This window comes from Chlorocebus sabaeus, chromosome 14 (assembly GCF_047675955.1).
Source record: "Chlorocebus sabaeus isolate Y175 chromosome 14, mChlSab1.0.hap1, whole genome shotgun sequence".
NCBI classification, from domain to species: domain Eukaryota; kingdom Metazoa; phylum Chordata; class Mammalia; order Primates; family Cercopithecidae; genus Chlorocebus; species Chlorocebus sabaeus.
The window spans coordinates 50465260-50482617 of record NC_132917.1 but is presented as its reverse complement, the minus strand read 5'-3'; the positions used below and the strand labels follow the sequence as shown (position 1 = coordinate 50482617).

The following is a 17358-nucleotide window of genomic DNA, read 5'->3' as shown; positions in this document are numbered from 1 at the left end:
TTACGGGTTTACTCTTAAGTGCAAATGGTAATTAAAGGATATTAATATTTATTGAAAATTTGTAAAAAGTAACAATTGAAATTATTACTATTGGCTTTATTTTAGCTTTTACTATTAATAGTAGTATTAATAGAAATAATGTTTTCTCATATCATCCTATTAATCAGGAAGAAAATACTTCATCAGATGAATTCATTTTGTGCTTAATCATCCAGATTATTCAAACATTTTATTGAAATATAGTATTTATGCTGATAAATGTGGCATAAATGTACAGGTAAATTAATTTTTTGCACAGTTAGCACACCCAACACTTAAAACAAGAACAACATTAATTGTACCCCAAGAGTTCTCCTCACTGTTAGCCCCTCTCCATCTCTACCAAGGGTAGCCACTGTCTTGATTTACAACAGAGGCTAGTTATGCTTGTTTTTAAAATTTTTATATAAATGGAATCAGAACTATGTTCTCTTTTGTGTCAGGCATTTTTTTAGCTAAACATTATTACTGTGAGATTTGTCTGTATTTCTGTTGCAGTTGTAGCCCATATATTCACATTGTTATTTAATATTGTGTGACTATACTGAAATGTATCCATTCTATTATTGGTTGTTACTTCAGTAGTGTTGTTTTAGATTATTTTTGCAGAGTACCTCTATAAACATTCTAGTATGCTATTCTGATGCTATGTGTATTTTTTTGTTGTTGGATGTATGCTTATGAGTGGAATTGGTGGATCATAGGGTAGGCACAAGTGCAACTTTAAAAGAGAATGCCAAACAGTTTCACAAAATAGTTCCTACCAATAATGTATGAGACTTCTAGCTGCCCCACATCCTCACTGACACTGGATTTTTTTGTATTTTTCATTGTATTCATTCTGTGGAGTGTGCTGTTATTTCATTATGGTTTTAGTTTGCATTTCTTTGAAGATAGCCTTTTATCCTTTAACATCTATTCAAGTATTTTATCCTTTCTTTCTCATTGACTTGTGTTGTGGTTTTTTTTGTTGTTGTTGTTACTATTGATTTGTAGGAGGTCTTTATGTATCCTAGATATAAGTATTTATTGACATTCACATGGCTATGGGTCTAATTTGTTTTTCATTTTCGTTGTTTTAGCATATATTAGAAATGCAAATTTAGTTGGGACTTGTATTTAAAAATGGACATAGACTTACTCTGTAAGTGTTCAGCAGAAACACATGGGTAAACACTCTGCTGCTTAGTATTTGTATATAGAATAGCACAAAGCTTACTTACAAAGATTATAAGGTAGAAAATGATTAGAAGAAACATAATATTCTTATAAATATATTGTGAAAAGCAGAGTGATTTTTGTATTTTCATATAGTATATTTGGTCTTTCATGAAAAAGAACATAGGAAGAAGTATTTTCCCTGCTTAGATTTATGTCACATGTATGGCATTTTAAGGTAATTGCACATTCCACAGAGTGAATTTTTACCAAAACTATGTGGTTGCCTTTAATGTAAATTTGAATTACTTAAATTTGGAATTAAACAATACAAAAGAAATGATATATTTTCATTTTTAAGTAATGGGAGTATCATAGTGTTAAAAAGACATCAACACCCATATAACTTCAAAGCTTATGACATAGTGAATTTCAAACTGTTTTTTTCCCTTTGGGTATACCACATTATCTGGCAAACAGAACCTTTGTTGAGTTATACAGATTTGGAATGACACAAAATATCTTGGATAAAATTCTACAGCCTTCTTACTGGACCACACCTCTTCAACCTCCAAAACTTTATAATTTAGTTATTTAAGTGGAATCTTTCTTAATACATTACATGCTTCCCTGCCCTTTTAAACTGAGTAGACTAAAACACAATTAGAATTTTCTTACTAAGACATATCTTCACAAAGTTTTTCTTTTTTCTCTTTTTTTCTTTCTTTCACAATGCTATATGTCACTTCTTTCTGACACATAGGTGGCATGGCATATTAGACAGAACCTGAATTAGACTGAATCCTGGTGCCACTTCTATTACTGTCACATTTTATGAATTTGAGGGTCATTTAAACTCCATGAGCCTCGTTTTCTTAATAATATAAATTGATGGGTTGGGCTATAGTAGTGTCTTTAAGGCTCCCACTGGCTCAGAGATCTACTTATTCAATGGGAATGTAAAATTTCACAAATATCATATTCAGATAAGTGGATCTCTCTCGTGTGTGTGTGTGTGTGTGTGTGTGTGTGTGTCTGTCTGACAGAAGTTTCCATAGATCGCCTCTCTAAATTAAATCCTTCATCATGTAGAATTGATTGTGGGAAACAAAAGGATGTAAAGATCCAATTTCACTTTTGTCTTATAGATAACCAATTGTCCCAGCAACCTTTATCGACCTCTGTATGTTTTGCTAACCTATCTGCAATGCCAGACAATATAAATATAAATTGTTTTCATATATGCTTATTAGTATGCACGCGCACGCACACACACACACATTTATATATATGAACCAGAATCCTCTTGACTACCTATCATCAAAAGAGCAGAATAATAAGCAATGAGAAATGAGTTGAAAGAATTGGCAAATGTTTAGTTTATTGATCATGGTTAACTGTTTTCTAAGGACTGAGACCCAAGTTGTTTATAACATGTGAAATTGCCATGGGATTGCATAATGTCAAAATAAACTTATTACAGTTGGTCAATGTTTATCTTATCAGCATCAGCAGTATATAAAAATGACTTTCAGTAGCCTTGGCAAAATGTAGAATTACTTTCTTTTCATTTTATGTCAATTTCATGGCTATTAAATGGTATCTGAATATAGTTTGATTTTGGCCATTTCCTCAGTACTAATAGGTATGAACATCTCTTCATTTATTCATAAGTAATACATATCTATTTTTCTATGAAATTACATTTCTTTTGTCTATTTTTCTCCATTGGTTGTCTTTATTTTTGTATTTATTTGCTGAGATGCTTGGCATATTCTGGATTATAATCCTTTGTTGATTAATATGAAATGAAAATATTTTCTCCCAAATTGTTATTTAACTTCTTATTCTATGGTGTTATTGATGACCCAATATTCTTAATTTTAATGTAGATGAATGTATCAATATTTATTAGTGCTTTATTCTAATTTTCGAAATCCTTCCATTCTTTCATATCAAAATTTATTGTCTGACAAGTTTTCACAGATTGACTCTCTAAATTAAATCGAGCATCCGTGTAGAATTGATTTTCTTGAACAAAATGATGTAAAGATCCAATTTCACTTTTTTCTTATGAATAACTGATTGTCCCAGTAACCTTTATTGACTAATCTATCTTTTGCACACTTATCTGAAATGCTTGACAGTAAAAATTGTTTTCATATATGCTTAACAATATTTTACATTTGATTATCATTATTCTCATTTTACCTATCCTAATGCATTTTCTTAAGTACTATAATTTTGTAATAAATGTCCATCTTTACACAGGCAACTTCCTTCATCATCTTTCTCTGGCATATCGTGGCTATTTGGGACTCTTTTTTTTTTTCTCATAAATTGTGCAGAAACAGCTTTTTACATTTATATTTTTAATCAATTGAGATTTTTATTAGGATTTTATTGAATCTATAAATCTATTTACATATGTTGGAACATTGATTGTCTCTAGTATACAAAACCCTAAATTCTTTCCAAAGTATCTTATTAAACCAAATAAATTTGTAGATTGTTTTAGTCTTTCAATTTGTGCATTGTATTTGCTTATATGACGTGATTTTCTTTATTTATAATCTTTATAATGTTCATATAGTTTTCTTGTCTTCCTGCATTAGCTACAACGTCAAGTGTAGCACTGAATATAAATGTTGATAGTGGGAATCCTTGTCCTGTTTCTTATCTTAAAGAGAATATTCTAGATTTCATAATAACGTATGACCTATGTTGCTTGTTTTAGATCATTTATCACATTTATCACATTAATTAGGCAAGCAGGAAGATACCTACTATTTATCACCAACGTATCAACTTTACCAGATGTCTGCACAGACATTATCTCATTGTATCTTCACATTCATTCTGAAAGATTGGTATCTCTAACCATTTTCAGAAAGCGAAATTCGAAAAACAAATAATTGTTCTAGTAACAGCTAGTGGCCAACCTGGAATCCAAACTCGTGTTTTGACCCACATTTTTCTCTCAGTATAATAGTAATATCTAGTTGTGCTTGTGCCCAATATTGAACCACTTGCCATGTTGGACTGACCAGGGGAGCAGACACCTGGACTATAACTTTCTGAGACAGGAATTATGTCCATTGTGTTCACTTCATTATCCCTAATGACTGGTACTGGGCTTAACCCTTGGGAGGTGCTCGCCAATATTTTGAGTGTTTGAATGGGAGGGATTCACTATTATAGATTGAGATGTCCTTCCTATGACTCTTACTCAGAATTATTTGGTCTGAGTGATAGTCTTGGCTAATAATTTACTAGTAGTCAATGACTAATATTCCAGGACTCAATTCCTGGTGAATACCTCTAGGTGCTCACCATGATATTTATTGCTATGGTTTGACTACCTGTAGCCACTGACGGCATTTTCTACATCCAGGAAGGCAGGTCATCTGGCTTTGATGCATTGAAAGTGATTTGAGCTCTGATTCCAGGACGTGAGTTATTTGACAATCAAATGAAAGTTTCTGAGATTAAAAACCTATTACAAGGGAGAGTGCAACACCTGCTGATGTATCAACCCTCTCAGGGGCATGATAGTGATAGTATGTTGCCAGTGGGACAGATTAAGTTTCTCCAGTACCTTTTATAATTATATGTTTATAGTTTATCAGAAGCTGATTCCCAATCATGCTGTCTCATTTTTCTTGGCACAGCATCATTATTGCCTAGAAAGTCAAGGGGACTTATGGCTTACATTCTTCCTTTGGTTTAACTCACCTCATCAGTGGGAGAAGCGTGTTCTTTCCAAATAGCCACCTTTCTATATGATCTATCTAGCATCTTGTGAGATCTGCTTTGTTACTTCTAAATCTGGTAAAGACTAAGATACGTAGAAAATGTTGAGACTTCATTTATATGCTATCCCCATGACGATGTGCTAGAATTCTTACCAATGTCATAACAGCCAGCCCTACCATCTGCCTGATGAGACCAGGGAATGGATCAATAATCCAGCTGACTCCATTAGACTTTCTATCACTACTCCCTTCATCCAGAGAGAAAAAAAAATGCACATGCTTTGTAGGAGGTCTGTTTACTCCCAGACCAGATTCTCTCTCTTTTTTTTTTTCTTTCCTTTCTCTTTACCAGATAATTTGTTATGGTCTCTCAATGATAAAACTGTTTGTCTCTTCATTGAAAAAGATCTTTGAATATAAATGTCTCACTGAAAATTAAAATAATACCTCAGTTGGATGGAGAGAATGTTGAAAACATCTTGGAATCCATTGTTGTCAGCAGAGTGGAACCATCCGATATGCATTTATGGTACCTGATTCATGCCCTGGAGACATCTCAGAGCTGCTTTCTCTGATCAGAGCTCTTGCAGTGATACTGAAAAATTAATTGAATTTTCAAGAATGTCAGCTTTAGCTACTGCAGCTGATGGCCCAATAGTTGAAGAGATTTATTAAATATATACTGCCACCTACAGTACTATTTGACTGAGACAGGGTTCATGTCATGGAATCTAATTAAGCAGGGTTAATTTGGGGAGTGATTAGCTATTGTTTCTGTTAAGATCTGCTGATTTGCATAGTGTATTTGTTTACTTATGTATGTATCATCTGTTTTCCTCTAGGAAAAGAAGAATATATTGCCACGTTCAAGGGATCTGAATACTTCTGCTACGACTTGTCTCAAAACCCCATTCAAAGCAGCAGTGATGAAATAACTCTGTCATTTAAAACCCTTCAGAGGAATGGACTGATGCTTCACACTGGGAAATCAGCTGATTATGTCAATCTTGCCCTGAAAAATGGAGCTGTCTCTCTGGTCATTAATTTGGGATCAGGGGCCTTTGAAGCACTAGTGGAGCCTGTGAATGGAAAGTTTAATGATAATGCCTGGCATGATGTGAAAGTCACCAGGAATCTGCGTCAGGTAACAGCGCAGTGGATAAGAGAGTAACTGGCTTTGTTTCTCGCTACAGCTGTGTGTGTGGTACTTGAAAACTCTAACAACATGATATAGGGCTCCTCAGAGTCACTTGCAAATTAACTTTTTCTTCTTCTGAGATGAATCTTCCTGCCATACTTGAGCAGGGGCATATCTAGAAAGTTCTGGGGGCCCAAAGGCTATTTTGATACAGGGCCATATGAAAATTTACAAGAGGGCTGCAAGGATATCCCTGCAACCTGCCCTTCCTGTGACGTGTGTGATTTTGTTGTGTTTCTGGTTTTTTGTTTGTTTAATTTTAAATTATAGTTTTCATGGTGATCATTTGGAAGCATGCACGTTGGGGTCATTAAATCACAGTTCCTTTTTTGTAGTCAAAACAATAGTGTTTGTGATTTGGGATTGTATCAGTCCCTACTCCCTCCTCCTCCCACCCCCAAAATGGGGACCAGAAAAGTCCCTGAGGGGAAAAATGACTTTAGGGGCTTACATATCTCCTGAAGGGTCTGATTTTGAAGATATTTTTATTTTTAGCATAGATACTTTAAGTTAAACCCCAAATGACTCTGGAAAGGCCAGTTAAGCTTCTAGGTGCCCATTTCTATTTGATTGTGTTTTTAAAAAAATTTTCGAGATGCTATATACTAGGAAAATACCAGCTATTTACTAAATCTATGGGTCCACATATACTGTATGTTTTTAATGAAAACATGATTACAGTATATATATATGGATGAAAATGAATAAATTGTCCTTTTATATTGAACATTGTAAGTTTGGGTATTATGTGAAACTTCATATTACAATGTATCATTTTGTTAAGTGTTGACAGTGACTAATTTTTTTGCCTTACATGCTGATCTTAAACTAATATTCTTAACATATTTGTTGTTTCTCTGAACAGTTGCAGAATGACCGGATTGTCTCTGGTTTTCCTTTACCAAAACAGCCCTCTCTTTCAGAGCTGTTAACTGTCTAACCTTTTCTTTCCTGCTTCTGAAAGGTTTAAACTATCTGAGCTAGAGAAACAAAAAGGAGCTTTAGGAATGTAGATTTAGTCTAGCTAAGGCAAACAAGTAAAACTGAAAGATTCTTGAGAACCCCAGACCTTCCAGATCCCTCACTGACATGGGAGGGGGACCTGCATGCTTCCACCTGCCTTTGGAGAGGGTCGGCCACCATCAGTATAGCTGTAGACCACGGGTTTCCTATAAGTCTGTCTCTTTGGTTTTCCTTTTTTTAGTTTTTTCTCTCAGATATGCACAAAGAAACCGGAGGCTCATTTGAGAGAAGCACAGAAGGAAGGGTGGGGGCTTGAGGAGTCCACTTTCTAGATTTGCCTTTGCTCAGGTTACAAACCAAACTGCGAATTGGTAGCTCAAAGGAAACTGTAGTTATACAGCCCGGGTGCATGTGTAGGAGGACAGATTAAACACAAATCCATTCTACTCATTCTATGTGTCAGGATCTTTGCTTTGTTTCATTGCAGTAAACTGTGACCCTAAAGTCCATCAATATGACCGAAGGAAGTTTTGAAGTTGAGGAGGAGTCCTTGTATGCTGTAAAATTGAGTAGTAGGGCAATGCCAACTGATTCCTACTAATTTCCTGGGGCTGGGGTGGGCCAGGGTGGAAGAGGGGCCAAGTATGGGCATAGGGCTGCAGTGGTCAGCTGAAAAGCTTTAGGCCTTTGAATCCCTTTTAGACTTTTCCAATGTCTCTCAGATGTACTCAGGAAGACAAAGGGAACATTGCCATGTGTCTGTTTCTGTCTAGTAGCGAATTATGAACAATAATAGCAGGAAAAATATTACCTCTGTGGGAGGCCTACTTGTTAGTCTGCTTTTTTCTTGTAAAATTTTTTTGCCCTTTTTCTATGTTACTAACATGCTTAATAACTAACATGTCATTCATGGAATGTTTCATTCTACTAACCGTTACCTGAATCAAAAAATGTACTAACATGGTAGAGACCATCATATTTTTTAAGTAACGATCGTTATTCTGTTCACAGTTTTTAATTTCCTTTCTCCCCCCTTCTCCACAAAGCACTCAGGCATTGGACACGCTATGGTAAACAAACTACATTGTTCGGTAGATATCATTCTAATTGTTTCTTATTTTGGGTTTGCCGTGTGTTTTCTTTCTTTCTTTTAACTGTAGACATCATTAACAAAAGAGGAACTGCGGTTGGTACTCTTCTGCTTACTTTGACCTCCTTCTTTTCATCTGTTGTTGACCTTCTTATTTTTTACCTGTTCCTGTCAACTTCTGTTTTCCAACTCACCTGTAGGGGCATCGTTAACGTTTCGAACGTTTTGCATCCAGCTGTGGTTAACACGGGATAAGACAAAATGGTGGCTGGCCCGAGTGACCGCAGGCTCAGCCAGTCTCTAACCATTCATGATGCATGGCATGGAAACTTGATTTGGGAATGCTGGAGATGCCACACCCACTCATCTTTACGTCATCACAAAGCAGTTGTTTTTATTTTTATTTTTTTTCCTTTGGTTCTCCCTGTTTTCTTTCTTTCCTTTTCTGAACTGTACTGTACCTCCTGCATGTGCACATCAGCGTGTGCTGCTTCTACTGGTTGTTTTGCCTTTTCTCTCCCTTTGGCATGGACTTAGGCACTTGCATGCTGAACAATTGCTGCTCAATAGTGCAAATAGTGATGTTGCTGGAACTAGCTTGCGCCTTTTATGTTAACAAGGTGCACGTTGTGATTAGTTAATAACAGACAACTAAACTTTACTAATATGTACACCAGCAAAACTAACCTAGGAAGCATTTTACTAACACCATTTTTGTGTCTGCTCAATAACTTTTGAGTTGCAATAGGGATGATGCTGACACTAGTTCAATAATCAGTTAACTCTCTAACTAGTTTAGATCTCTTAGGGCTAGTTGAATAGAATCTAAGAATAAACCTCAAACAGACATGAAAATGGGTTCCATCATAGGTCTAAAAACAAAAACCAAACAAACAGAAAAAAGAAAAAAGCAAAACAAACAAACAAAAAAAAAACCAAACCAAAACACAAAACAGGCATATCCCAGGATTACAGTATCTAGGTCTGAGTATAGCGTGTCCTTTCCCTGTGCTTTGTTATCTAGGTGACAATATCAGTGGATGGGATTCTTACCACAACGGGCTACACGCAAGAAGATTATACCATGCTGGGGTCTGATGACTTTTTCTATGTTGGAGGCAGTCCCAGCACAGCCGACCTTCCAGGGTCACCAGTCAGTAACAACTTTATGGGCTGTCTCAAAGAGGTAAATATCGTTGTCATCAGAATCATTCCTAATTCATGATCTCATCATTTCAGATCCAGCATGAAAGCACTGAAGAACTGATGTTTCCAGACTCAAATGACACAACTTTAAATTCAGTATTCCACTATTGTTTATGTAGGATTGGGGGAGGGAAAACAGCCCATAGATCATTCTGAAAGAATTAGGTTCCTCTTCTTTACTAGTCTGTAAGTAATTTACCTTTGAGAGTTGTGTGGACAGTTGATATTAGCTATAAAAGAAAGTCAAACAAAAAGAAGTACTGGGTCTAAAGTTAAGGTAATTGGTTTACTTGCTTATTTCTACCTAAATGCCATAGGTGTTATGTATACGGTGAAGACTTTTTTGAGTATTAAAAGGAAAAAGAATAAAAAAAAAATAGGCTATAGGAGAAGGAACGACTATGTAATTCAAAACAAAACTAAAACAAAATAAGTCTGTATAATGAAATAATTTTGTTCCCTTATTTTCAACATGTTCTGGAGGAAGTAAAACTGTTTCATTTGTTATCTGATGAATTTACTTGATATTTATCTGAACAAGAACGTCAAACTAAATGATATCAATAATTTCATCCCTCATTATCAGCTGTAGTTGCCTATTGTAACTTTGTATAAGATTGGGATTTGTTGGGTTTGGGGGAGAGAAAGATCAAGAAGTTCCTGAATTTCATTTTTTAATGAATATTTTCCATAAAAGCTACCTTAAAAAAATTTCATTCAGCCGGGCGCGGTGGCTCAAGCCTGTAATCCCAGCACTTTGGGAGGCCGAGACGGGCGGATCACGAGGTCAGGAGATCCAGACCATCCTGGCTAACCCGGTGAAACCCCATCTCTACTAAAAAATATAAAAAACTAGCCAGGCGAGGTGGCAGGCACCTGTAGTCCCAGCTACTCAGGAGACTGAGGCAGGAGAATGGCATAAACCCGGGAGGCGGAGCTTGCAGTGAGCTGAGATCCGGCCACTGCACTCCAGCCTGGGCTACAGAGCAAGACTCCGTCTCAAAAAAAAAAAAAAAAAAAAAAATTCATTCAGACACAATCCAATTTCTTTGGGTTACTGGAACCAGAGGTTCCTCTTACATTGTATGACTACAATTTAATTGCATAGATTTCTAAAAATCAAAGTTAAATAACTTTGAATTCACTAACTGTTAGCCATAGGTGCTGAAGATAAGCAGTGATGTACTTAGATTTATTCTAAAGTAAATAATTTAATCATATAAACTTGATTCAGTTAAGCATTAGAGAAAAACAATTACTACTGAATTATCCTTCCCTGTCTTCTCTTTATGTGAATATACTGGTCGATTTGTTGCCCAGTATGTGAATGTGTGTAGAATAGTCCTAAGGGAGATTTAAAAGTGCAATAGTTTTAACAAACATGAGGAGGTGCAGTTCTGTAAGGCCAAACCTACCCATGCTTTGTAGTAGGAGTGATAGATTACCTTTCAGAAAGTAACTTTTACTGGTTACGAATATGTAGTATGATCCAGGTTTGTGTTAAGCTGTGTAGAGGATGATAATCTAATTATTATTATTATTATTTATTATTACTATAGTACTAATATTTCCAGAGCTGTTATTTTGTGCTATTCTAAGAGCTTTATAGGAATCCTCACAATATAGGTAGACATTTTATTATCTGCATGTTTCAGACAAAGAAACTGAGATTTGAAGCAGGTAAGTTTCTTGGGGAAGGTCGCACAACTAATAAGTATTAAAGTCTAAAGGTTAATTGAGGAAGTCTGATTTCAGTGTCCTTTGTGCCCTTAACTACCATAGTTAAGAGCCTTGTTGCAAGAGATATGTTGGTTAGAGTTCCTAAAAGATTGTACAAACTCTCAAATATGTTATAAACTAAAACAATGTTTACAAATGTATAATAGACTGTGAGGATTGAAGTATTAAATTATTTAACACAGTTATTTGATTTAAAAAGCAGGTGAGATGAGTGAGAGTTCTAGAAGACAAGGAGAGAAACACAGAAGAGTCAGAACGTGAGCATCTCAGACAGTGACTGATTGAGGCAGGCAGGGACGGAGAAAGTATATCAGGTGTGGTAAAAGAACGCTTAGATTTTATTAGAAGATTTCTGAAACTCCGTTCTAGTGATGGAAAGTGGAGGGCAGAGCCACATCCTCAATCACCCGTACCAACTTCCTCATTTTCACTGTGAGCCAGACCAAGTATAATCAGTCCCTACATCCTGCTTTATCTAGAGAACAGTAATCCTGCTTGGATTGGAAAAAAGAAGGGGAATCGAGGGATCTCTAGCAGAAATGGGAATCTAACTAAAGAATTCTTTTGGGCATCTTTTAAAAAAAAAAAAAAAAAGATTTCTGCAGTGAATCCCTGAGTTCAGCTGAGACACATAATCTTCTGATAATTCTGCATAAGTGAAGCAGTTTTTGTGTGTGTATAAAGCTGCAGTTAATTGCCTTAATCTAAAGTAACTCTAAAATAACAGTTTGTGATTAAACTGTGCTTCAGATTAACACCTCTAATTTATGAACTGATAAAGATTCCTTACCTTAGTATTCTTTATATATATATATGCCTTTAACCACAAAAAAACACAATACCAAAAAATAAGTCAGGTGGTCTTCCAAGTGCCATGTTAGTTCACAGCTGGTAAATTCATAAAAGGAAGATTTACTCGTGCTGTTGTCACTATGGGGTTTGGATACAATTCACTCTTTTTTATTGATTAGACACCTTTCACCTCTGTTCTGCATCTGGGGTATGTGTTATGTGTTTGAGGAAACATGGTCACTTTTTTCTTGACTTGTGTAATCTTTTTCATTTTATTTCTTCTGATGCACTATAGTTTGGAAGGATATCGGCACAATTAGTCTATAAATCAAAACATACCTAACTTGGAGGGCTTTTTCTTTCTTTCTTTCTTTCTTTCTTTTTTTTTTTTAAGAGATGGAGTCTTGCTCTGTTGCCCAGGCTGGAGTGCAGTGGCATGATCTCGGCTCACTGCAATCTCCACCTCCCAGGTTCAAGCAATTCTCCTGCCTTAACTTCCCAAGTAGCTGGGACTAGAGGCATGCACCACCACACGCAGCTAATTTTTGTATTTTTAGTAGTGACGGGTTTCACTGTGTGTTGGCCAGGGTGGTCTTGAACTACTGATCTCAAGTGATCTACCCACCTCGGTCTCCCAAAGTACTGAGTCTGGTGGTTCAAGCCTGTAATCCCAGCACTTTGGAGGGCTGTTTAGTTGTTCATAGTTTCCATCCATGTCTGAACTGTTACCTATTTAGAAGGCCCTGCTCTTGTTACTTCTGAAATGAAATACTGACAAAGTATCATGGATTCTGAGTTAAATCGTCTTATTTCAAATGGTCAGCTTTGTGGAGTTACTGAAAAGAGAGGGATATACCCATGTTCATTCTCATAGAATCTCTCTTAACAGTAAAGTCTATGTAAATTTTCCTGAACTCTAGCTTGGACTTCCTGGCCTATACCACACTGCATGTGTAAACCCTTAATATGACTTCATTTATTGGCTGATAACATTTTTGTTTTCAGTCTAGTATGTAGTTCCTCTTAGCATAACCAGTCTTGAAGGAGATTCTAATATCACCTTGTCTGAAGTTATGGGAGAAATTTTGGAGTGTTAGAATGGAAAAGATCCTGGAAATCATTTTCTAAGTTCAACTTTCTTCTTTTGGGGAAACAGACCTAGAGAAGTTACTTGACTAAGAGTAATAAGGGGGTCCAGGAGGATTAGAATACAACACCCTATCAAGTGAAATATAATATTTAAATGGCTGGTTCTATTTCATTGTAAACAATGGCACTCAAGATATAAAAATACCACTTTCACGAATTTACGTATTTATTCCTTAAAGATTAAAGAAAAAAGAGGAAATCACTCAACATATTGAAACAACCTATAATCTCATATTCATTAGATGCAACTTAGATCTTTCCCTTTTTACCTTTTAATAATGTCTATTTGAAATGAGACTTTGCTTGTATATAGAACAACTAATCCTCAATTGGAAAGTTACTTTTATGTATGTGATTATCAAATTTCAAAATAAAATAAGATTAGTTCAAAATAATTTGGTGAAAACTAACCTGAACTTTATATGGTGCTTTGTTTAAAATGACAAGGAACTTTGAATGGCCAGGAATTCAAATAGAGATCAAAGTAGTTTTTTTTTTTTTTTTTTTTTTTTTTTAATGATTCGTATGTTCAGCACAAATAAATCAAAGTCTGGGAAAATATTTGTACTCATTGAAAAATGACTCACAAGTTTAAATTTGAAAAGAAAGTTAAAGAAAAATTGTAAATAATAATTTGCCATTATATACAGCCCATACCTATGAAATTCTTAGAGGATAACAGGTCTTTTAAAAATATGCTTTTTAAATCTGATTTTTGCAAAGGCAACACTATGTTTTGACAGAAATACCTGTTTATATTCTTTGCATTTTCATAACAATGAGTGAAAGCTGAAATATATGTTGCTTAAGAATTTTCGATCATTTTATATTTAATTAAATTTTCTAACAAGCAATTTTTGAGTGCTACAAAAGGAGAGGAGATTAGAAAACCTTGCAGAAAGAGAAATCATGTTGTCTGAGATGTTCAGACTCTATTTGAGGGCATCTTGCCCATTTACCTTAGACCACTTGGAAAGCATTTTCCTGTAGAAAAGTCTCACAGTTAATTCTTCAGGTGTTCACCAGATATATTTTAAGAATCTTTAAAGATAGATGAAAATCTCATTAGTATGTGTTTCTACCCCAATATTTTCTTCCTAAGTGTTTCTATAGTCACTGACCTATCAGGAAGGGTCATGGTGCTCCCTCATTAATCTCCCCCTCAGAACCGTTCCTGCAATTATTATGCATTTCCTGGTCTCTTTGTGCTGCCAAATGCTCTGAAACACTTATTTCCCTCCTGCAGAGTGAACATTATTTAGCATAGTTTGTTAGTAAGGAAATGAAACTGAAGAAGTAGTAAAGGACTGTGTGTTGAATAAAACAACCTAGAATCCCTTATTTGAAGTTTATTTTTAGTCACATATACCTGCTGGAGGTTTTACAATCAGAGTGGAGACACTGTCTGTGTGAGGTAACTTAGAATGCTGCCACTAAAAATTGCTCAGATTAAGCTTAAGGAAGTATTCTAGAGAGAGAGAGAGAGAGAGAGAGAGAGACCAAAAAAAAAAAAAAAAAAAAAAAAGATTGAAATGCTAAAGGGAATTAAGTCCCACTGAAAATTTCATCAACCTAATTAGATCGGCTCAGCCTTTAATTACACTTAGAAACATTTATTACCACAAATTTGGAAGATGCTATTGAGGTAGATGAGGTTTGAAAAATATCCTATCCTATGTAAGCATTTTTGCGCACTGTGGAGAAAATGATTGATTCCTTAATGAAATCTGTGTAATCTCTACCATATGAAGTGCCCGCATCACAGTGTACCAGCATCAATGCATCAATGCTGGGAAAGAGATGAAATATTTCACTCCTGCAAATGCCCCTTAATCCCTATCTTTCTTCTTTTGGACAACAGAGAAACTTCTAGAAAGTTTTGAAGGCTTCTCAATTTATGCCCTTGTGTGGTTGACCATGCTCATCAAATTTGGGTACTCAAGTGTCTTTCTTGTTCTTATTTCCCTCTTTGCTCAGAGAGGAATAGAATATCTGTCATTTACATGTAAGAACAAAATCTCATAGCAGAATTTGCATTCTGATTTATTCCAGTTTTGGAATAAAAGGCTTTGGACCTGATGGATAAAGTAACCTAGCAGGAACTTGGAGGAAAAAGAGATCTTCAGTGACACCTGGAAATCATGCCAGATGAGAGGAGGGAGGGCTGCTTTAGTTGGGAGAGAACTCACATGGACTCCAAAGTCATGATGAAACAATTTATCCCCAGGTTTTCATTTCCTCTAGTCTTTTCCTTGTTGAGGTCCCTGACTTATTGCCTCTCTTCTCTTATTATTAGTCATGGTCCATATCCTGCTTGGTACCATTTTACAATTTACTTACACTGACCTTCCCACATGCCTCATCCCTCACTCTTTAGGGAAGACAGTCGCTTTTTGCTTTCCCACTTCACTTTTTCCTAAACGTTTTCCATACAGATCCACATATTTTTACTTACCATATCATTATATAAATATGGATAATACTATCTTGATTTTATGTGGTGATATGTCTTCACTTATATGAACCATTTTAAGATAGGTTTTGCTAATGCCCACAAGATTAATAGCCTATGATAAAATACAGAGATGTCCCTTCACTCAAGGACTTATGCATTGGCCAGGCTGATGCACAGCTGATGCTCAGGTTTTGACCAGTGTCGGACTGACTGTGGCTATGGGCTAACTTTTATATTAAAAGTGTTTCATGTAGGATCAGTATGCACTATACAGTATGTCATTTTGTTGTGTCAGCTGGAATGGGCTGACTCACAGAATAGCCATGTTCTTGTAATAACAATAGTATATATTAGAGCTAAGTGCTCTGACTATTCTATTCTCTACAGCCTAGTGAGCACTAGAGATGATGCCTCGGGGCTGAGTGACAATTTTCTGGCTTCTCTGTGCTGTCTTCCTAGAGGCAGGGTCTTGGTTTAGTGACTCAGAGAGAGTCTGGTTTAGCCTATCTAGGATAGGCAAATGGGCTTAAAATTTTCGGCAGAAGTTCAGGTATAGAAAGAAATTTTTTTCTACCTTATTTAAAACATGGAAGATGATAGTTTTGCTTTGAAAATTTTAACAAGAAAGCTAGATGGGGTTTGTGGAAATGTCAAAGGCTTTGACAGATTCTTATGTGTCATTAACCTGATTTGTTATAGGCCCAGCCTAGTTTCTTCTAGATCTTGGGAATACTGAAATGTATTTCAGTTTTTCTGATGTAATAGTTCAGTACTTAAATGAAAACAGAGGTCGATTATCCTTGCCTCCTTTCGTGTGTAAAATAGCACACTGCAGAAATCCTCCTTTCCTTTTAAAAGTCTTCACGATAACTCATGCAGGATAATAATAACCATTCCCTTATGCAAATGAGGACTCATGAGACCTCAGCAGAACATGTGGCTGTGAGTGCTGTCCCTGAGTTAATAGTCTGCTAGTAGAGCATTTTACCTGCATCAGATCGTTCAGACAAACCCCCATGGCATAAACGCTATAGTGCCTCAATGTGTCTACGATTGTACTAGGCACTATAAAAATGGACGTGAAAAGTAGGAGCTATTGCTGGATGGATAAGGGAGTCAGCATATTCAGAGAAATAATAATAATATATTAAGCATTTTTTATTTCTCGTAAAATCTCTACAACATCCAGTGAGTTACCCAACAGGCATGTGCCTGGGGGCATCAGGAACACAGTAAAACAACTTTTCAAAAACAAATCCATGAAACTGTGTGAAATAATTTGATATTTGGTATTTCAAACCTATCAGCAAGGGAGTAATGGAAGAAGAAAAAAAAGTTTTTGGTGGATTTCTGGTATTTTGTCTTTACTAGTCCTTTTTTGAATACAGTATGATTATTATATTGTGGAGAGGGATGCACCACCAGTTTCTCAGAGTCTCATAATTCCAAAGGTAATACTCTAAGCATGAAAAGAGGTACACATAAATACTATCCCTATTTGGCAAATGAAGACATACAGACAGAAAAAATGAAGTAATTGACCTAGGGGGAAATAATTAGTAACAAAACTAAGCTCCTACTCAAATAATCTGACAGTGGAATCCTTGCCCATAACTGACGCTCTGTGTTGCTCCCCATATCATGTTATAATCTCACTTCGCTTCTCTCATTCTCGTTATTTTTATAAAGATAAAATTAGATGAAATGAGCTTTATAGGAACCTTTAGGGGAAAGAAAACAGAAAAACGCAGCCTAGATTGCTGGGATATCAGAGAAGGGAAGATCTGATCAGCAAGAAGAAGCAGCAGGGAAT

General features: G+C 35.8%; 1 protein-coding gene across 16 annotated transcripts in view; it reads left to right on the top strand.

Moving 5' to 3' along the window:
- NRXN1 (neurexin 1) overlaps positions 1-17358 on the top strand; it is a 1137472-nt gene that overhangs the window by 410925 nt on the left and 709189 nt on the right. For 9 of the 16 annotated variants that reach the window (XM_073022966.1, XM_073022965.1, XM_073022967.1 and 6 more), the window contains 3 exons: positions 5795-6096; positions 8160-8204; positions 9228-9389. In XM_073022966.1, the coding sequence (XP_072879067.1) occupies positions 5795-6096; positions 8160-8204; positions 9228-9389 (509 nt within the window). The remainder of the gene's footprint in view (positions 1-5794; positions 6097-8159; positions 8205-9227; positions 9390-17358) is intronic. The other 7 variants (XM_038006271.2, XM_073022968.1, XM_038006267.2 and 4 more) reach the window with 2 other exon arrangements.